The 21,792-nt window shown below is 55.2% G+C and overlaps 1 protein-coding gene across 3 annotated transcripts; it reads right to left on the reverse strand.

The window, feature by feature from the left end:
• Nucleotides 1–2,979: 2,979 nt before the first annotated feature.
• On the reverse strand, nucleotides 2,980–21,525 carry NUAK2 (NUAK family kinase 2). 3 transcript variants are annotated; one of them, XM_040462090.1, is made up of 8 exons: nucleotides 21,132–21,525; nucleotides 11,892–12,012; nucleotides 9,225–9,376; nucleotides 8,827–8,892; nucleotides 6,811–6,930; nucleotides 6,104–6,236; nucleotides 4,451–5,140; nucleotides 2,980–3,527 (listed from the first exon to the last, which is right to left on the reverse strand). In XM_040462090.1, exons 1-8 carry the CDS (start codon nucleotides 21,375–21,377, stop codon nucleotides 3,370–3,372), a joined length of 1,686 nt encoding a protein of 561 aa, XP_040318024.1. In that variant the 5' UTR covers nucleotides 21,378–21,525; the 3' UTR covers nucleotides 2,980–3,369. The 3 variants fall into 3 exon arrangements, with proteins under 3 accessions (XP_040318024.1, XP_040318023.1, XP_040318025.1); XM_040462089.1 differs by having other exon boundaries at nucleotides 3,410–5,140; XM_040462091.1 differs by lacking the exon at nucleotides 21,132–21,525 and adding an exon at nucleotides 19,240–19,381 and having other exon boundaries at nucleotides 3,410–5,140.
• Between the last annotated feature and the right edge of the window lie 267 nt (nucleotides 21,526–21,792).

Here is a 21,792-nt window from a genome sequence, read left to right on the forward strand (position 1 = left end):
TATTATGTGGTTCCCCATAATCGATGCCCCCAAGTGCCCTCTCTTGCCTAAAAATGTCCAGACTCTTCAGCTAATCCTTTGTCCTGGGTCCACCTCGGTCCTCAAGAGGAGCTCTGGCTGGCAGTCTTCAGATTCTGACAGGCATTGCTGAAGGAGGGCTCTAGCGGGACCACTGCCCCCCACCCATCTGAATTGCCATTTCCCCTTCGTGTGAGTCCACCAGGAGGGCCCAAGGCAGCCCCACTGCACGAGCTGAAGGAGAAGCTAAGAGGGGGCCGTCCTGATGGTGGGGACAAGCTAACAGGCCAGGGGGGTGTCCCTCCCTCCACGCAGAGGAGCCTCGGTTCTCCCCAGCAAAGGGGATTTCCACTCAGGGACAGCCGGGATGGACTTGCCTCAAGGAAGGGCTAAGAATGGGACAGGATTCTGACGGAGACTTTTCTGTCTCGGTTTCAGAAGGCCCCTCCTGTCTCTCCGAGTCTCCCCCTCCCCCGTCCCCCTCCGTCGCGCCCGCCCCCCCCGCCCCCCCTTCCCCAGTCCGTTGTCTGAGTTATTCACATTCCGGAAGCGCTGATGTGGCACTAAATATTCCTAGGGCTCCAGCCTTCTGCCCCAGGGGCCCAGCGTCATCTCTCCGAGCCTGCTTTCTGGAATGTTTTTGATACGAAGCTCCCTGGTAGGTGAGGAGAAGGGCCCTGCAGCGTGGGATCTGCAGCCCAGAGTCTGATCTCTCTGGGGCTGTGGTAACAGACCTTCTCTCCCACCTAGATTCTTCCCCAGCGGGCTTCCCCCGTATCCACTCCTTCTCCTGCCTACCGTGCCTACTTAGAAGAGGTTGAGCAAACGGACCCCAAGGAGGACAAAGACCTCAGGACCAACCACCTCTGGGTTCCCTCTCCTTCCCAGAAATTCTAGGCACCCCACCCCCCTTCCCAGATATGCTGATAGGACATGGCTGCAGGCGCTGTGGCCTCTCCCTCCCCCACATTCCTGCCTTCCGTCCTCTGTGGCCTCCCCTCTCCCTTCCCATCCTGTCCCCCAACTTCAGCTTCTCCCCACTCCCACTCACCCCCTTTTTTCTCAGTTCCCTTTTGGGGCTTGTGGAGGTGAGGGGAAGGCACTCCGGGAGAGGGAAGTGCCAGATTCCTTGTGCCTGGAAAAGAGCCTGGCATATAATAGATGCTCAATAGGTATCTGTAGTTCCGTTCACTGTCTCCCTCCCAGTCCGATCCAGGTTCGATGATGAGCCCCCCAACCCCGCTAAGATTTGGCATCCCGCAGATCTGGATTTGGGTTCTGGTGTTCCCACTTGCTAGCTAGGCGAGTCACTTCATGTTTTCAAGTCTCAATTTCTTCTGTACATGAGAATGATAAAACTCGCACTGAGTTAACGAGGCCATCGCGAGCATCAAGTAACAGACATAAAGTGCTTGATATATATGTCTTTAATAAACGGTAGCGCAATTATTATCTCTTAATTGCAATTCTCTTCCGTCATCCAAACTCCCTGTCGACCTTAGCTGAACTGACAACAATTTTTCTGCTGAATTTTGTGTATTTTTATGCATGCCAGCTTGCTGGCCAGTCTGCAACCTCCTTGAGGCTGGGATCTTAAGTGTGGCACCAGGGACACAGCAGTCCTGTCCTCCACAGAGCTTAGCACACAATAGGGCTGGATTCCAGAATTGAATGAATAAGTGAGCACAGCCAACTCCATAGCTGAACTCCATGCTTCTTGAGGGGGAAAGACGCTCCCTTCTATTTTGCCAGCGTCACCCAGGGTCTCGCCCAGAGCCCCAGCACTCGGTAGGACCTCCGGGGTGCCAGACCGAAACACCCCCGTTGTAAGCCTATGCACCTTCTTGTTTGCTCTCGCATCTTGACCCGGTCGTTGCCTTGCCTCCTCCCGCTTCTGGCTCAGACCCAGTGACTGTGCCTGCCCCCCCCCCCCCCCCCCCACCGGATGCAAAGAGGAGACACTACGGTCCAGATGCTCTACCCCAACAGGACAGGTGTGCCATGCAGCCGGCCAGGACTGGGGATGTTCGGGGGAGGGGGGTGTCGGGAGCAGCGAATGCCAGCTGCAGCTTGGGCAGGGGGGAGGGAGCCCGCCTGAGCCGGAGCCAGCCGGCTGCCGGCCTGCACTTTGTCCTTATCCTCCCTTTCATCCCGGCCCGGCCCGCTGAGCCCGGGAGTTTCTCAATGGAGCTGGCGTTTGGGGAATGCTCCGCAGGGGGCCGAGAGGGCTGGCCTACGAGGGGGGCATTCCAAGCATTCTTTATGTCCCGGCGGAGTCTGGCGGTGGGGGCCAGAGGGGTAGCAGCCGCGCAGCACTGGAGGAAAGGGGGTTTCTCTGGAGGGAGAGAATAAAGGCAGAGGGGTGGTCTTTAAGCTTGGGGCGGGGGACAGAGGTGGCTGGGGGAGGGATGGGAGCAGGGCTGTATGATGCAGCAGACTCAGCCCTTCCCTTAGGGCTGAAGTCGAAGAGGAAGAGCAAAGTGGGAACCTCCGTCCAGGGCTCTCCCACCTGTGTGTTCCACAGGCTAGAACCCCGGACGGCCGCAGCACGGGAGCCTTTTGGAACTAAGAGCTGGGCTTTGTTGTTGTTGCGTTTTGTTTTTTTTTTTCATTTTTTAATTAAAAAAATTTTTTTATTTATTTTTGAGAGAGAGACAGTGAGAGCAGGGGAAGAAAAGAGAGAGAGGGAGACGCAGAATACGAAGCAGGCTCCAGGCTCCAAGCTGTCAGCACAGAGTCCGACTCGGGGCTCGATCCCACGAACCGTGAGATCATGACCTGAGCCGAAGTCGGTTAGAAGTCAGATGCTCAACCGACTGAGCCACCCAGGTGCCCCTGTGTTTTGCTTTTTTTTAAGCAGGTGCCCCAGTTCCCGCCTATGACAGCCCAGGGGAAATGTGGGTTAAGAGAAGGCTCGAAGGCCTGCACCCCACCTGCCCAAACAGAACAACAGAGGCTATCTTCCAACCACGGTTCTGGTTTTAATGCAGGGGTTCTTTCTAGCCACAGTGGAAGGGAAGAGGGACCATCAGGTAGACAGAATCAGGGCATGGTGGGAGGGAGCCAGAGACCCCCTCCCGGACAGTGCAGTGGGACATGTGATTGATCCCCTCCCCCTATGATCAGTAGGGGGAATCACCGCAAAAATACCTCCCTATTCACAAAACTTAGGCATCACAGTGGACTTCCCCAGAACATAGTATTCACATTATTGAAAAGAGCTAGATTCACTTTTTTAAAAACACAGGGCTGAACACATAAAAATAAATAAGGGCATCCCAGGGTCCGGAAAGCCCAGAGCAATAGACCCTCCATTCTCAGTAGCAGGAGCAGCTTGGAGGCCAGAGAGGTTCAGAGTCTTCGAGGTCCAAGGTGGGGTCCAGGGGAATCTGGGCCCCTTGAGATGAAGTCCGATAGCAGCAGCCTGAGCCTTTTTGAGTCTTTTAGATCCCTAGCAGCGACTCCAGGAGGCTTGGGCCGGGTTTGGAGGACGGGAAAGAGGAGAAAACCTTTGAGGAGATAAAGGTTGGGTTCTCTTACTGTTGAGATAAATAAGGAAGGGTACACGGTAGGAGACCATTCCCAGGACGCCCCAGGCACATTGCGGGGGCGCCACATTCCAGTTTTAGTGGTTGATGGGGATGGGACCTGTATCTGAGGAGTTTCCATCCCCACCTTAGCAGGAAGTCACCACGCACAAAACTTACTGCAAGAAAGGAGACTGGCACTGAGAGAGTGTTCTTTCCTGGTGTCTGTGGCCCTACTGTGTGAACCAGAAGCGGGCAACCCGGACTCTCGGCCACAGGCCTTCCCCTCCTCCCTCTACTAGCTTCCCCTCTACTCTCTTCTCTGCTCCATAGGGCCAAAGACTTGGAACCCTCAATGCACTTGACTTGCCCACTTCCCGTCCAGCCCTCTCTAGGGCTCAAGTGCAAACCACCTCAGCCTTCCTGGCCGGGATACTAGTCTTAGGAGGCAGGGGTGGTGGTGGTCTCCCCTCAGGGTGCAGCTGCATTTTAGAGCCTACCCAGGATGGGGCGGCGCCCCCCCCCCCCCCCTCAGCTGAGCTTTGAGCAGACCCCCAGTGCCTGTCGGTAGGCCTCTGTCACCTCCTGGCAGTCGGTCAGGGAAAAGCAGCTATCCCCCAGGGGGTCCTGCCACCAGCGCCTCAGGCCTCTGCTTCCAGGGCCCTCTGCGGGGGGCTCCTCAAGCCCCATGAGGTTGTCCACAGACACACAGCCCCGCAGCAGGGGCTCGGGGAGCCGTTCAGGCAAGTCCAGCTGGTCAAATGACTCAGAGGACAGGATGCTGTCCTCACTCATAGCCCCGGAGGGGCGGCCGGCCCGGGCCAGAGGGTGAGGGGAGGCCAGTTCATCCAAGGAGCCGAAGGTGGAGGGGGCTGGGAGCTCCAGGGCCGTGCGGGAGAACTTGCCATTGTGTTTGAGGATGCCTTTGCGGTGGAGGGGCAGCCCTGAGGCCTGGGGGGGCTTCTGCTCCTCAGAGTCCCCACTCACAAACACATCGCCGGCGTCCAGGAGCTCCCCAGATTCACTGGGTTCCGGAGAGGAGTAGTAGCCAGATTCCCGCTGCCGAGACTTCTTGAGGATGCCCTTCTTGGGGAGCAGGGGGGCAGCCTGCCCTGGGCTCGCAGGGCCCAGGCCGGGCTCGGGGTCTGCCCCTGCCCCTTCTGACAAGGTTGGCGCCTTCTTCTTGAGAATGCCCTTCGGCAGCTTGAGGTTGCCCCTGCCGGGGCGGAGAGAGGGATCGTCAGCCAGGTCCCCCTGGCGAGACTGGGCCATGTCGTTCTCTTTGCGGGACTTCTTGAGCGAATGCTGCCGTTCCAGGCCTGGGGCGATGCTCCCGCCTCCAGGCGCGTGCTGCTTGAAGAAGCTGCAGACCTTGGCCCCATTCTCCAGGAGCGGGCGAGAGGACCGCCGCAGCCAGTCAGCCATGGAGGCCCGGCCAGAGTCGCTGCCAGGGTGCCCGCCCTCGTGCAGAGCCTCCTGCTCCCCCACGCGGGTGGCGTAGCCCCAGTTGACCCACCAGTGACTGGCCACATCCTCCAGGGTGGCTCGGCGGGTGGGGTTCACCATCAACAACCACCGGATCAGGCCACAGGCATCTGGAAGGCGAGAGACAGGGGCTTCAGGCTGGCAGCCACGAGAACGGGCACCCCGCGGCCCCTCTCACTGGTTACCTCCATTTGCGCCAAGGCTTCTCAGTCCTGTGTCACATACGTCCCCTCCCACCTGCGCTCCGTACACGCCACAGCCCACGTGGCTCCACACAGCCTCCAGCTTTCAGGGATTGACTCTGCCCATTTCTCCTTCCATCCCTCGACCCCCCAGGACCCTGGCCCCTTCTTAAAAAAAATTTTTTTTTTTAATGTTTATTTATTTTTGAGAGAGACAGTGTGTGTGTGTGTGTGTGTGTGTGTGTGTGTGTGTGTGAGAGAGAGAGAGAGCAGGGGAGGGACAGAGAGAGAGGGAGACTCAGAATCCAAAGCAGGCTCCAGGCTCTGAGCTGTCAGCACAGAGCCCGACGCGGGGCTCGAACTCACGGACCGTGAGATCGTGACCTGAGCCGAAGTCGGAAGCTTAACCGACTGAGCCACCCAGGTGCCCCCTGGCCCCTTCTTTAGCCTTGTTGTACGTTAGTGTGTTCTCCTTCTCTTGGCTGAATGCGACCCTGAGGGTAGAGACTGTGCTCAAGAGGAAACCAAGGTTCTCACACCCTGCTTCCTGCCTTCTCCACTGGGTGTGAAAGGACAAAGAGACTTCCAAGGATGAGGACTCAAGCAGGTGGAAATGAGGAAACTGCAGCAAAGACGGTCCAAGTTCAACCACCAGAAGCCCTTCCCAAATAGGATATAGCATCTCACAAAGGAGAGAAGAGATACCCCTTCCTTCTCGGAGGTCACAGACCCTGGAGGCAGAGAGACGACAGCTGGAGGGGGTGGTGAGGAGCTACCCCCCATCGACAGTGGGTCATCTTCTTTACTTCCCTGCCCCCACTTGGTTCCTGCCTCAGGAGCTAGGGAAGGACACACGGGGCCTGGATGAGAACACCCACGCCTCTCACTCACCAGAGGGTTTAAGCGGCTCCCTGTAGGACCCGTTGCTGATCTGTTTCACCAGCGTCTTATGGTCCTGCCCATCAAAGGGCATGGTGCCATGGACCAGGATGTACAGAAGGACACCCAAGGACCAGCTGTCCACCTGAGGGAGGGCGGGCGAGAGACAGGGAGAGTGTCAGCAAGGATGCCCGCATGCCCCAGGCTGGCGGGCTTGTGGCGACACCAGAGAAGAAAGGGGTACGCGCTGGAGAACTCAGGGGCTGGGGCACCTGAGGACCACCTCCTTCTAGTAGTACCCAGGAGCAAAGCTGGTGACACTGTAGAAGGGACTGAGGTTCGTGAGGAAAGGTGTGGTCAATTGCCTGCCCTTGGGAGGGGCAGCCACAGACCAGAGCAGTGGTGAGGTCACCCTTCTGGGCTAGGATGGGGTGGTTGTGAGAGCGCCCGCCTCTCCAGGGAGTCTGGGTGGGTGCCAGGAAAGAGAACAGGAACCCGGAGGGCGAGGGGGCACAGAACCAGACCAGGGGTCAGGAGACATAAGTTCTTGTCCCAGTTTTACTGCTCTTGTGAGGACCTGGCAAGTCACTGAAGGGCAGGGGGCTGAGCTTCGGGCTCTGGAAGGAGGGAAGAAGCTGGAAAGCTAGCCCACCCCTCTGAGAGGATCTAGAGCCACAGGGGGTGCCGAGGCAGGCCGTGGGTGGAGAGTAGAGACTCACCTCTGGGCCCGTGTAGGGTTTCCCGTTGACGATCTCAGGTGAGGCGTACAGGGGGCTCCCACAGAACGTCTGCAGGAACTCGCCCTGGCGGTAGAGGTTGGAGAGCCCAAAGTCTGCAATCTGTAGGGTCGGGTCAAACACAGGTGGGGGTCATACCAAGGCCTGGATTGTTCTGCAGCTCTTAGCCTGCCCCTCTCCCGATCCCAGGGAAACCCCGGCCCTCGCAGGAGGAAAAGTGTGCCCATGCCCCCTGCCCCCTGAGCACAGCTCAGGCCCTGCAAGAGACAGCCTTGCGGAGGTCATGTCCATGAGGAATGCCTAGGTGTGTGGGGCCTCCAGGGTCCTCAATGTTCCCCGGGCCCCTTTGCTCATGCTGTACCCCACTCCAGGGATGCACTCTCCTGCCTATAAACATCCTCCTGACCCGGCAAGCCCACCTCCCCTGACACCTCCTTTTCGCACAAAGCCCAATGGCTGGCTGTAGTCCCTGCTCATCAGTCTTCCTGCTCATACTGTCCTGTCAGTATGTCCCCAGTGCTCACCTCCTTCTGCCCCTCCCCCTCCTGCAGCTCTTCGCACAGGTGTGACCCATGGATGGGACTCAACAGACAACTACTAACTGAAGAAAGGGTCTACCAGATGTACGGAGAGAATCAACTTCTCATGCCAACGCCATGGCCCTCAGAAGCAAGCCAGCCCCATCAGTGACTACCACGTGAGGCCTGGCCTGCCCTCCCTAACAGAGGGCTCATCTCTGCCCAGATCCGGGCGGGAACATAGTGGCAGGAGCCTGGGGTCAGCCCAGTAGAGCTAAGAAGCAAGAGCGAAGTCAGAACAAAGATCAGAGCTGTGGTCAGAGCTCAGGAAAGGGAATCTTCTCCCAGGGCTCCCTGAGCCATCTGATACTGCGGGCTTGAGAGGCCCCAAGCCCGTCTTCTTACTTCCCAGGGAGACCCTTTCCCCTAACTGTCCTCAGATACAAGCAGAGGCCAATGCCCTGCTTCTCCTGGCCTCTTCACCCCCAGCAGAGGGTCATGTGTGCCCAGGGTGGGGAGGGGCTGTTTATGAAGCTCTGGCTTCTTCATTTATAGTTTTATTGGCCTCTTATCGAGCAGTTACCATTTGAAGCCCATAAAGACGCAGATGATTGGTACAGATGGGAAGGTTCGTGCCTGTCTGGTTACGTGAGTTTACTGGCTCTGGCTCCCCTCCCCCTGCTTAGCATCAAAGAAAGCCCCACCCGGCTCCAGGAATTGGCTGGGTAAGGGGAATGAACTCAGTGCCAGGGTGCTTCAGGGCATGAGTTCAAGGGTCACGGAAGGGAAGGGACTGTGTCCTGGGTTCAGGAAGATTCTGAGGAGTGTCCGAGTGCAGGATCAAAGCCCTCCCAGGTACCTGGCAGGGGTCAGCCCTTGCCATTTCCCCCTTCTAGCCCCGAGAGCTGAGCTTCTCTCATCAGCGTGAACGTCTCAGACCTAAGCTTAACCACTCAGGCATGGGAATTCAGAAGCTGCAGGGGGCAGAAAGCTGGTGCCGGGATGCGCGGTCTATGGAGAAAAGTACCAAAGGGCTACCCAACTGCGACAGATTAATGTGCGTGTGCACGTGCACATGTGTGTGCGTGCAGGCAGGTGGGGAGAACTCGGGCTGTGACCCTCTCTCCCTGCCAGTCCCAAGGTTATGTGCAAAGGCTGCTCCTGGATCTCGACTCCAGTTAGCCTTATGGACGTCAAGAGCACTGGCTGAGGAGTCAGAAGACTTTGGTTCTAGCCCAGTCTCAGCCACTCCCTTGCCATGGGATCTTGAGTAAGTCACCGCTTATCTTGAGGCCTCAGTTTTTCATCCATAAAAAGAGGTACTGGAAAGGATGACGGCTGAGTTCTCTACTGCTACCAACATCTAAGTCTCAGCTTTGCTCAACTCCTTCTGGAGTCCCCTAAGCACTTAGAGATAAACACTCGGCAGAAAGGCTGTGGCGGGGTAGGGAAGCTGCTGGAAACAAGTAGCGGGGCTCACCTTAATATTTCCATTGGCATCTAAGAGGATATTCTCCAGCTTGAGATCACGGTGGACAACCCCATTCTGAAAGAGAAAGGGCAGAAGGATGGTCAGGGAGAGGTCGCCACGGAGGGACAGGACGACACGAAGGCCTCGCCTGGAAAGTGAGGTAAACACAAAGGGGGCCAAGTTGGGGGAGCACAGGCAGGTGAGGGATACCCATCTCACTGGAACACAGCGCAACAGACACAGGCCCCTCCACTCCCGAGGGAGTCAGCCAGAGACGCCAACATCCCCGAGGCCCAGAGTCCAGATGGAATTTTGCCTCTGTTTCTGTCTCCCTGCGGGATCCTGGAGGGGTCATGGAATCTCTCTGGCTCAAACCAGCCCTGGAGAACCGGCAGGAGGTCGCTCACCTGGTGGCAATAGTGCACGGCCGAGACGATCTGCCGGAAGAAATGGCGGGCGTCCTGCTCGCTGAGCCGCTGCCGCTCACTGATGTAGTCGTACAGGTCGCCCCGGCTGGCGTACTCCATGACGATCACAATCTTGCTGCTGTTCTCAAACACTGGGGCAGAGCAAGGCAGGAACGTGAGGTCCCTCCAGAGTACACTGTTCCCCACTGGAGGGGTGGGGGGGTCACACATGCCTCCCTGGCCCCAAACCAGACAGGACCTTTGTCCAGGGATGTCTGCCAACGGGACGGGACAGTGGCAGGTAAGAGCAGGAAAAGGGGCCTCTAAAGCTCCCACCATCTTCCAGGAACCACGAGGTAAGGCCAAGGGAACTGGCTTAGCCTCCTTCTCTTTGGAAGTTCAGGCTTTGGAGGAATCTTAAAACCACCCTGCAAATTTCCCAGGAAGGCAGGAATCAATGGATGAGAATGAAAAGTCAGGTTCTCTGCCTCAAAATCTGGTACTGTTTGGCCTTATGACCACGGGCAAATCTCTTCTAGATACATCAGTAAGAATACAGGTTTGGGGTTTGAATCCTGGCCCCATCACTTATTAGCGGGGTGACTTTGGCCAGTTTTTCAACCAGGGTGCCTCAATTTCCTCATCTGAAGAGTGGGATATAATGACAGCCTCACAGGACTGGGTAAGAAATAGATGAAAGTCAGTGATAGCTCTGGGGCTGGCTGAGCAGGCGGGCGTAGGGTCTGATACAGAAACAAGCACTCGATAAATCGTACCTACTGTCATAGTTACGATCAGTATCCTCGCGCCTAAACTTGAAAAATAATTCCCATAATAATGTTTGCCTTGAGGATCCGAAGAGGGATAAAAGGGGATGGGAAGGTGGCTCGTGAACTACACAGTACCATGGAAAGCGGAGATAAGATATCTATTACCCTCAGCATCTTTGACTTCCTGGCAATCAGCCTCCCCCAAGCTCACGTGCCACTCAGGCTTTGCCCTGGCTCTAGCTGCCCGGAAAGGTAGGGAAGGACTGGTTCACCAAACTGGCCCTTTGGCTGGGTATGTGTCAGAGCATGTATGTCCGTGACATTGCATCTTTGTGTCGAACGAGTCCTAGGAGTTTGGCTTGCTCAGCCAGCCCCAGAGGCACTGTTGTCTAGCCTGTGACAAGGAGCTGAGAGAGCAGGCTTCTCCCAAGAGGGATCCCAGGTGCCAGGCTATTGGATACATGGTCAGGAGCCAGCAGGATTGTGCTCTTTTTCCACTCCCACATGAGTGCGTGGACCTGACGCATGGTGGCCCAATCTCCCGGGGCCGGGGGCGGTACCTAGATGAGATCCTACTGCTGTGGTTCTCCGTATGTCTGTAAGGGTGCGTACAATCTTTGTGTCATGAAACTGGAGGTCAAGAGCCAGCCAGAGTACATCCTGGAGAGCAGCTAGATTCCGAAGACTGGAGCCTTCCCCTGGTTCACATCTCCTGAAGATTGGCAGGGGACGAATGGGGTAGAGGGGCCTGCCTGTCACACAGTAACTGTGCCACCCCTACAATCGCAGAATCTGAGGTGCAGGCAAGTCCACAGCCTGAGCTTCAAGACTCAGTTCCCAGACGTAGCTGGAGGTATGGGTGTGGGGGAGAATTCACACACACACACTCTCTCTGCCCAATCACCAAGCTCAACCTGGCTTAACCAATACTCTGTCATCTACCCACTCTTCCCTGGGGGAAATAGAGAGAGATACAATTAGCCTCCTCAGCCATTTGCCCAGGATCCCTGTGAGACAGGCTCAGGCCACGGGGCCCTGTCGGTGGCTCTGCTCTTAGTCTTTCCACGAACAGAACCCAAGAGAGGAGACTTCTGTCTTACTTCCCACCAGGAATATTCAGACAGAGGGCAAAGCCGCAGGCTTCCCTTCTTCCCTCCCTCCCTCCCGCTGCTACTGTTAATGGCTGGTTTCTCATCTAACCGATATTATGTAAAGGCTGGAAGCAGACAGGTGTGCGTGGGAGGGTGCTCCCCCTCTTTTACTCATCACTCTCTCTTGCTCACTTTGTGGTCTGGGTCACAGGGAGCAGGGCAGATGGAGTAGAAAGCCGGCACTGATGTCAGAGCAAGAGGAGGCTAAGACAGATGAGAAAAGGTAGGAGCCGGCCCCATGGCAGGAATGGTTCAGAGCCCAGGTCAGATTCTAGGAGGCCGGCTCTTGGGACGTGTGAAGGATAACACCCACGCACCCGAGACAGGTGCAGGTCTCTCCGTTCGTTCGTTCCAGCCTCCCCCAGGACGCTAAGGATCTCACTGGGTTGGGGAGGTAGTGTTCAATTATGGAAAACCTAAGAATAACAACAAGAAAGCCTACAGTCCACGGAGTTCCTCCCGTGAGCTAAATACACAGTGACATTTAATTTGATCTTTGCAACTACCCTGTGATGTAGGTGGGACTGTCCCGGTCTACACATGAGGAACTGAGGTCCACCCAGAGCCTAATTAAATTAGTTGCCCAAAGTCATAGAGCTGGGTTTCAAATCCACCTTTTGTCCAACTCTAAAATCTGGGTCTTTCCCACTTCTTTGTGTCCTGTTCTGACTGCTCCTACACACACACACACACACACACACACACACACACACACGCACACTGCTTTGAATGCCCTGCCTCTGTACCTTCGTGGATGGCAATGATGTGGGGGTGGTTGAGTGATGACATGATCTCAATCTCTCGCCGAATGTGCATCAAGTCTTGCTCATCTTTGATTCTGTCTTTCCGGATTGACTTGATGGCCACCTGGGAACAGAGAATGCAGGAGACTGAGGAGAAGGTTTTGGCAGATAAAGGCATCCGTGGATATTCTGGGAGTGCTGCCCCTGGCCACCTGCTGCTGCTAGAAGTCCACAGCGTGCACCCAGGGAAGCCATTCCAACCCTCACCAGGGCAGGTGACAGAGGGGCTGGAGAGCACCTTCCCTAGAGAAGGTTTAAACCTGGGTCAGGTGCAGTCTACACAGCAGGGAGGCGTATGGGCCAATGACCTCACCCAGAGTCCACAGATGAACAAGGAAAGTACAGCCTGCATCTGTAAGGCCCATGCTTTGTGATTTACAAAGCAAATTTACCATACGGCGCCATGATTACGATGGGGCTGGTTTTGCTCAGCACTGGATCCCTGAGGCCACGCGTCGTGCCTGGCACACAGTAGGCACTGAATAAGTGTGTGTTGCATTAGTAAGTACACTGGCCCTCCCAACAGTCCTGAGAGGCAGGCACAGAGTTTCATCGTCCTCATATATAGGTGGAGAAAACCGGTACCCAGAGAGGTGAAATGACCTGTTCAAAGTCATATTAGTTACTAACGGGCATAAGCACGAATGAACTTTGAAACCATAATGCTAAGTGAAAGAAGCCAGACGCACAAGTGCAAATGTTCAATTCTCCTTATACGAGGAAACCAGAATAGGCACGCGCACAGGACAGCAAGTAGACTAGAGATTACCAGGGTGGGGGATGGCAGAGGTCGGGGTAGAGGTGGGGGCGGCCGGGAGCTTAATGTTTAATGTGTCCGAAGCTTCTGTCTGGGGTGATGAAAAGATTTTGGAAACGGATAATGCTGATGGTTGCACAACACTGTCATTGTGCCTAACAGGTCACTGAGCTGCAAATTATATGTTCTGTATATTTTTCCACACACACAAAAAAATTATCAAAAAAACACCCATCCCTTCAGTCGAGGGCAGGAATGTCCCTCTCCTAGCAACAAACAAACAAGACAGCGTCCTCTGGTCTTGGCTATCACCGCGGCAAAGGTGAAAACACCATATAAGGAGTCAGCCCTCGCTGGTAAGTGCGGTGGGTTCAGGAAGGGCGGAGGCAACAGGAAATGGAGAAAGAAGTGCCAGATGCCATCGCTGGTAAGCAGGACTCTTAGCCGCTGAGGAGTCTCTGTCCTTTCCCTGCTCTGTCCCACTCAGCAGCCGCAGGGACAGAAAGAGGAGAGGGACAAGGGCCCTTCCGTGTGTGCAGATGGCTCAGGCCTGGGGAGCGCCAGGGGAGTGGGGGGGGGAGGGGGGGAGACCTCCTCCTGGCTCTTGTCGCTGTCCCCAAGGGAGCAAGTCCCGCCCCCGCTCCGGGCCTGGGTTTTCTTTTCTGTGACACACAGGCTGAACTAAGAAGTGTGAGGTGCGTTCCTGCTCTCAGGCTGTGAGATGAGCTGTCCAAACGTGGTTGGGGAGGGTGGGGGGGAAGTGGTGGTGGCTCGGGCACTGGGCAGGGGCCCGGGAGGGCTGTCACAGGGCTGGTCAGCTCCTGACAAGTCCTGTCCCAGGACACCAATGGTAAATTCAGGACTTCCTTTTCGGGGGGCCCGGGCCCCGGGGGAGGAGGTGGACACGTTGTGAAAAAATCTGAAAGCACAGACCAAGGTAAACTGCTCCCCATTCAATTTCCCGGGAGGGTTCGCCTTCCCTCAAGGTTCAAAAGGAGACAGGGAGAAAAAGGAAACCAAGCTCCAGGGGAGGGGCCTCTAATCCACCCTTTCACAGGGCTCTGGAGGCAGACAATGGCTTCCGGCTCGCAGGGACAGTGGCCGAGCGGGCCTGCGCTCCCCATCGGACAAGAATGCGGAACAGCCTTAATCCCATAAGGGGAGCTGCGCACAATGGCCAGGCCCGGTCACCCCGGCAACGGGCCAGGGATGGCGTGCCCTCCGCCCCTCTCCTCCCCTGGAGCTGCATCCTTGAAAGAGGGGAGGCCCAGCTCTTGTGCCCTCCCGGAGCAGAGCAGGGAGGACAATGGCAGCAGGAGGGACCTGTCGCCAGGGAGCCTCGTCCCAAGATACGGGAGAGGCCCCCGCTGCAGCTGCCGGGGACAGGGCTGCACCTCAGCGCCTTTCTTTGCGACCCGCCCCCGCTTCTGCTCCAAACCACTCTGATGAGCCAAGCAGAAAAATCTCTGGCTGAGAATTGAACGGAGGGGTGGGGATGGGGAGGTGAGGGCCTGAATCCTCCTCCAACTATGAGGAGTCAACTTGCAGAATCATTCTTGCACACCCTTCTCTCCATACCCCTTTCTCTCCCTGAAGGGGAGATTTTATGGACTAGTTCTTTTCTAAACTTCCTTGTTTTAAAAATCAGACAGTAGATAAAAGTCGTATGAGCTCTTCAGATAAAGGGCCTTAAGTATTGTGTTAATAGACAGTAAAAGAAAAATCACATAAAAATCACACAACTAGTAATGAAACAAATAGTTGAGAGCTTAAGATGCACATATATGTAAGAACTAGGCATATTACAACTGTACACACAAACCTATACAAGGAGATAAATCATTACAGGCTTAGGGGGGGTAGAGATCTAACAAAGATAAAGCCTAAAAGAAATGAGGTTCCCGGGGCGCCTGGGTGGCTCAGTCGGTTGAGCATCCAACTTGGGCTCAGGTCATGATCTCAAGGTTCGTGAGTTCGAGCCCCGCGTCGGGCTCTGGACTGACAGCTCAGAGCCTGGAGCCCGTTTCAGATTCTGCGTCTCGCTGTGTCTACCCCTCCGCTGCTCTCACTCCGTCTCTTGCATTGTCTCAAAAATAAATAAACATTAAAAAACCTTTTTTGAAAGAAATGAGGTTCCCCCCCCCAAAAAAAGGGGTCTGAGCAGCGGTAGGAATCCCTGAGTGATTCTGAGAGAGAACACAAAAGTTGAGCCCCAAGATCCATTTCTTTCAACTCTGGAAGTCTAGGATTCCAACTCAGAGTTGTTCATCCTCAGTGAACAGTTCCATTCTTCTGCAAGCCCACTCAGGCCTCGAGGGCCAGGTCAAAGACCCCCGCGACACCCCCACATCCCTCCACCTCAAGTTATCCCCTTTAGGTCCTAGGAGACTGCAGCTTGGTTAGCAGTTCCTATGAAGGAAACAAGGTAAGTCATCAGGCCTCCAAGCAGAGCGATGTGTCACTGCCCTGGTAGGGCTGGGCCACTCTTCCCCCAACCTATCCCTGCCCCACAGGACAGGCCCCTAGCCATGTGCTGTCTAGCTTGTCATAGTAAAGAAGATACAGCAACAGCTCAGGCCTAGAAGGAGCTCGGCATCCAGAAAGCATTCAACAACTGTTTACTGGTGAACATAAATCACAAATAAATAGTTATTGGCTAAGTCATCGGGCTGATCCCTGACTGATGTGACCAGTGCCCAGATAGGATTTTCTGCCCTTCTTCCATGGGTGGAGAGTCAGTCTCAGTTACAAGGACTAATTTGAGGGACCTTTGTTCTGATCTGCAAGTTGGTTGAGCAACCATTCTCTAGAATTAAAACAAACCAGAGCCAAGGAGGAGGGTAACAATTGCTGAATGGATCACCCAGAGGTAGGCAGGCCACATGCCTGGAGATAATCCTGGTTCATCCTGGTATAATTATTAATAGAGCCCCTTTTACTCCCAAAGTACCTGAGTTTAGATGACATGTTATGTCGCCACCCTACTCAGAGGGGGCAGGAAACCCGGGCGCAACAATTATGTGATAATGTAAATGTGAGTGCCAGATCAGGTATCTGATCCTTATTTGTCCCTATGGCACCACGCAACTCAAGACAAGTCACTTAAATGAGCTGGTTAACTAGTGTGGCAAGTTTTAATGTCCTCATCTGAAAAATGAAAGGGCATTTATTTATTCCTCAAACATCTGCTAAGAATTACTATGTGCCTGGTGCTATGCTAGGTGTTAGAGATTTAGACAAAATATGGATAGTCCCTGCACCAAGGCCCTCAGCCCAAGGGGAGGACTGGTAATTAAATCCATGCCAGTCGAGTGTGACGAACAGGACAGTTGAGGTCCCTGCCTGCCCAGGGGCTCCAGGAGTGCAGACAAGAGTTTTCTTTGCCTGGGGGAACAGGGAAAACCATCTCTGGGAGAAAACTTTGTTTTCGCTCTTAAAGGATGAGTGGGGTTTGCCAAGCCAGGGGGAGCAGGCGGTGGTAAGGTAGGGAGGGGCAACAGAGCATTATAGGCAGAGAGAAAGGTTTGTGCAAAGGCCAGAATGAAAGGAACCATTCATGAATTGGTACATCAGGACCTCTAAGCTCCCTTCCAAATTGTAGCATTTTCCGCTAAGGTTCTTCAGAAATGGGTCACCAGCTACTATGCCAGGAAGGTTCTGGCCAAAGATTGTTGTAATGGGTTTATTTCGATGCCCTAGGCTAGATCTATGTGAATCTGCCTGGGCAAAAAGTCCTATAGATGCTGGCCCACATTGCGAAGGGAGCAGGACTTATTCCCCACCCCCCACCCCATTTTGCAAATGGCAAATACTGAAGTCCAAAAAGGCACACTACTCTTCCAAGGTTCCCTGACGCACCAAGGCGGGATTACAGTGCAAGATGGAAGTGTTGCCTGCAGAAGCGGCCTTCTCGGAAGACAAAATTTCCCTGCAGGTGCCCTGCCCTGCCTCTAGCTCCCTGCTTCCCACCCCTGGAGAAGGGAATGCCTCGCACCCTGCCTTGGGCCCGTGCAGCGCAGCGCCACCAGCAGCCCCGTCCCACTTAGAGACACACAGACCTGCCGGGGAGATGCGAGTTGGGGCTCCGGTGGTTAAGCACCGCCTCCCCTGCAGGAACCCAGATCAGGAATAATCTGGATGTAGGAGAGGATGGCTGAAAGGCCTTAGAAAAAGAAGATGTGCAGGTGCTGGTCCCCAGTCCCGGGAGAAAGGATGCAAGCTGGGCATCTCCGGTCATGGCTATCACTAGGAGTTGGAGCCAAGATCCTCGACTCCTCTCTGGCCTTGCACGGAGCAGCTGCCATCTGGGAGGTGGGGCAAGCTGGAGGATGACCCATTTAGATAACGGAGGGGAGGTTAGGCCGGGCTGGGCTGGCCTGAGCAGAGTGGGGACGGGTCTGGGGGTGGCTCACCATCTCACCAAGCCTGCCAGAGAACCAGGCAGGGAGCAGGAAAGGGCTCTAGGAACGAAGGGAGCCTGAGCCGCCTCCCCTGAACCCCATGCCGCGCCCGCCCCCTCCTCGCCACCCTCCTGCCCACTCTGCCAGGTTGCCAGGCAAGGCGCTTCCCTGCTCAGCCCTCTTGTGTGGTTTGGCCAAAGCCCAAGGACAAGAGTCGCCTGCAGCCGGAGCCTCCCTCCCGGCTGCTGAGCAGGGAGGTGCAGGAGAAGCTGGGAGGGCAGCATCACGCAGAAGAGGCCTTTGGCAGCCGGCCAGGCAGAGCCTTCCTCTGGGAGCTGGGGCTAAAGGAGAGGACTCTGAACAAAGCAAAGACCAAAGTAGTTTGGCTTAGGAAAGCTCAGCACAACCCCTTCTCTCGCTCAGGGCAGGACAGACCCAGGATGGGGTATCCCAGGAGAGGGGAGGGCCAAGCAAAGCCAGCCTGGCTGGGATAATGACACTGTGTGTGTGTCAGCTGCCGTGCTGAGCATTTTACATACATTATCTCATGTAATCTTCTGAGAACTCCACGAGGCAGGAATTATTATAATCCCCGCTACAGGGTCTGATTCCTTCATTGGCAGATGAGGAAACGGAGATGCAGAGAGGTCACGTAGCTGGGAAGCGAGAGAGTCCGAATTGGAGCCCTTACGGTCTGAGTCTGAGCTGCCCAGCCTTCCCGACGGTAAAAACCAGGAATGTAGAGTAGTCCACCCATTCGGGATCCCTCGACATAGTCAGCATGTGTGGGGGTGGGAGTTAGTTCCCAGTGACTGTTCCCACCCTCAGCACTGCCTGGAGCTCTGGGAAAGGTGGCCCGGGCTAGCTGTTGGAATGACAAAGCACACGGAGGGAAGCCCGGGCTCAGCTCAAGGCAACTCCAAGTCCAAGACTCCTTGTTGGCCATCCATGGCCTGGGGTGGTCAAGTCAGGAGCCCGCGTCGCCGGCATGCCATTAACCAGCCACAGGACAAACCCCATCGTCTCTCTGGGCCTCAGTTTCCCCAACTGTCAATGAAGGAATCAGACCAGCCCAGTCATTTGCAAACATTTTGAAACGCCCTGCAGCAGTCCAATATACAGAAGACACAGAAGCATCTCTGTCCCAGATCGCTATCCACTTGGACTCCCCTAATGCTCCTCGTGGCACCCCTTGGAGAGAAGACTGCCATGCAGATCACCCCAAAGGCTCTACCATTCCAGGGACCCACAGCAGGTGTTTTTCTTTTGAGGGGAGGGGTGGTAAGGGGAACTGGGAGACTCACAGGAGGAAATGTCATTTGGATACCAGGAATGTGGTCAGAGACTAGAAGATCCAGGGCAAATATTTGTTTTTCCTTTGATGCCCTCCTGGAGTAGCCATTAGTCCTGCCCACCCACCCCTTCCTCTGGAGGGTCCCATCTGGCCCCTGATAATCTCATCTAAGTAGGCTGGGAAGGGGAAGTATGCTAGAAAGGTAGAGAGAATATTGGGATGGGAGTCACCCAGCAGGCTTTCCTCTGAATCCAGTCCCCACCAACAGCCTCTGTTGAATTGCCTCAGTTCAATGAACTGAGCCATTCCGGTGTCCTTCTCCCTCACAGAAGATCCTGAGGCACCAGGTCAGTCTCTCTCTCTCTCTCTCTCTCTCTCTCTCTCTCTCTCTCTCTCTTTTTTTAATGTTTGTTTACTTTTGAGAGAGAGAGAGAGAGACAGAGCACGAGTGGGGGAGGGGTAGAGAGAGAGGGAGACCCAGAATCCGAAGCGGGCTCCAGGGTCCGAGCTGTCAGCACAGAGCCCCACGCGGGGCTCGAACTCACGAACTGTGAGATCATGACCTGAGCCGAAGTCGGACGCTCAATCGACTGAGCCACCCAGGCGCCCCAAGGTCAGTCTCTCTTAAGAGAGGACAGTGAAGAGGCAGGGATGGGGGTGGAGTGGGGAAGACAGCTCCTCTCCAGAACTGAGAAATCACTAGCACAGCAGGCAGCTCTCCTCCAAGGAAGAGGGAGACCCTGAGCACATTCCCAGTAGAAGTACAAAGTGGTCTGTCGATTAGGGAAGTTCGGGGCAGACCCCTTAGGGAAGTTCGGGGCAGACCCCGTTCCTACTGACCTTGGGCCCCTGCGGGAGGCCAGGGAGTACCTTCTGAATTCTCTCTGTTCTGATGTCATAAGGGCTGGAATCCCTGCTTCAGCCAATGAGGTTTGAAAACTGAAAGCTGGTTTATCTCATTCCAGAATCAATGACATCAATCTCTCTCTCTCTCTTTCTCTCTCTCTCTCTCTCTCTCTCTCTCTCTCACACACACACACACAGGTGCACATACAGTGACCCAGGTCAACTGATGGGATCTCAACTTCAATCTCAGTTTCCCAGTTTCTGGGCCACCCCAGTCCCCCAGCCCAGCCTGTCTTTCAACAAGAGGCACATGCTACGAGCAGCTATTGCTATTTTCCAGCTGAGCGCCTGACAAAGCCTGAGCCCAGTGGTCTCAAGCCTGGAGCCTCACCGGGCCCTCACACTTTATAGAAAGAGAAAGAGAAAAGGAAAGCCAGGAAGTACATGATTGCCCAATAGCTGTAACCTGGCAGCAGGCAACTGGGGACAGTGCCAGGCCCTAGCAGGAAAAACATACTCGGTCCTATCGATGAGGCCATAATCCACTCCCTTTATCCAGCATCCACTCTCCTTCACCAATGAAATGACTTCTTGAATTTCAAACCAGTTACTGGCTGCAAAAGCAAACAATCTGGGGAGGTGACTGCTCCCACAGCCAATAGGGTAAACCACGGACACACAGACACACACACACACACATGCATGTCTCATAACCAGTACCCATTTGAAGGTGGCAAAACAGTCAGTCCCTAGATCACCTGCCCTAAAAACCTTGCTAGAAATGCAAGTTATCTGGCACCGTCCTAGACCTCTGGAATAAAATCCTCTGCAAGTGGAACCAAAGAATAAGTATTTTAAAAGAAGCACTCCAGGTGATTCCTATGCATGTTAAGTGCAAGTTTGTTAACTCACTTTTGGCAAATTTGCTACCCTTTCAGGGCTTGCCTTTCCGGATATAAGTATCAGTTCTGACTGCAGTTTCTATGTATCAGGACCAATTTAAATTCACGTTTGTATCTCATTCAATTCTAATAGCGACTTGTGAGGGAGGCTGTGGGGTTTTGTTTGTTTTCGCAGAAGGGGAAACTGAGTATAGAGATAAGTTGCTCAAGGTCTCACAGATTACTACTACTCCTATTGCCTATACCCGCCCCTCTCGTAAATTAACTAGACAGGTTTCTGAAAAGGCCTCTCACCCAAAGGTATCTTGGGGCACAGTAGACTTTGCACCAGAGCCTTGTTTCACATTTCCCAGAATAAAAAACGCATCCTAATGAAACTCTGAGTCAATTTTAGAGCTGGAAAGGACCGAAGTGTCAAGCTTACTTCCCACCCGCCCCAGTGCAGAACCCCACGGTATGCTGGGCTGCCAGATTGTAAGAACTGAGTTGAGAAACTGGACCTCATACATTCATTCAACCACACACTCATTTACTAAACCCATCCTATGATCTGGCACCTTCTACTTCCTCTTCCCATTCCACTCTTTTGGACAGTCTGCTCCAAGTAAAATTCAACGTAAGTCTCATCTTCTTTGGGGAGTTTTCTCATCTCAAGACAGGACACTATCCTCTAGGCACCCTGCATCAACCGTCCTCCTCACTTACTGGGCAATCATCGTATGCTGGCTAGTGTTGGGATTCCCAGGTCTACGACCATTGTCCCTACAATCACGGGCAGACATATCTTCAATGGATACCCCAGGCCCCCGCCCCCACTACACACGCGCGCGCGCGCGCAACCTCAGCATGGCCAAGACTAAATGCTGGCTATCCCCCCGCTCCGAGGAAGGCACTAGCCCCTGGCCCAGCCTCCATCCCTCACCGCCCGCGGACAAGTCCCAAGCCCGCCCGCCCGGCCGCGCCGCGAGAGGGAGCCGCACTTACCAAGCGCCCCGAGCTCTCCCGCGCCTTCTTCACCTTCCCGTAGGTTCCCTTGCCCAGGGTCTCGAGGAACTCGTAGCGGTGGCGCAGGTTGTGCTTGTGGTGGTGTCGCTTCACTGCCTGCTTCTTCATCTGGGGCTTGGGCGACTTGATGAGCCTGTCGGGCAGGGGCCGGGCAAGCTCGGTGGCCGGGGCGGTGGCGGCCGAAGGAGCCGGGCCGGGCCGCCGGGGGAAAGCCAACGGCTCCATGGCGCCGGATGGTGAGCGAGGGCGGAGGGGGAACGTGCTGCGAGGGGAGAGGTAGAGCCCGGGGCACACGTCCCGCACCAGGGCTGGGAACTCACAGCAGCAGCAGAACGCGCGGCAAGTCGCCGCGTTCCAAGTTGTTATAAACGCTTCGAGCCGGAGGCCCTGGCCACGCCCCCCCGCGCGTCCATTGGCCTGCTCGCCGGCTGTGCGTGACCAGGACGTCCCGCATTGGCTCTCCCGGGCCTCCGGCCCCGGCTCCTCCCCCAGTCGAGGCCGGGAAAGGTGTCAAGGGAGCCCCGCCCACCTGGGCCCCCGGAGGGACACGCACCGGGCATAGGGGACATCAGTGGGTACTACTGGGATCTGGAACTTTTGAAGGGCCCTGGAACTGCTCTTGCTTCCGAGTGGCACCCTG

Source organism: Herpailurus yagouaroundi, unplaced genomic scaffold, assembly GCF_014898765.1.
Source record: "Herpailurus yagouaroundi ecotype Mexico unplaced genomic scaffold, PumYag 308, whole genome shotgun sequence".
Classification (NCBI taxonomy): Eukaryota; Metazoa; Chordata; class Mammalia; order Carnivora; family Felidae; genus Herpailurus; species Herpailurus yagouaroundi.

Coding starts and splice junctions, on each gene's coding strand:
- NUAK2 (XM_040462089.1), bottom strand. CDS start 21,377: ATGGAGCCGTTGGCTTTCCCCCGGCGGCCCGGCCCGGCTCCTTCGGCC. Junction 8,893..9,224: donor CCGTGCACTATTGCCACCAG/GTGAGCGACCTC, acceptor TTTCTCTTTCAG/AATGGGGTTGTCCACCGTGA. Junction 5,141..6,103: donor GGAGCCGCTTAAACCCTCTG/GTGAGTGAGAGG, acceptor CTCGCCTTCCAG/ATGCCTGTGGCCTGATCCGG.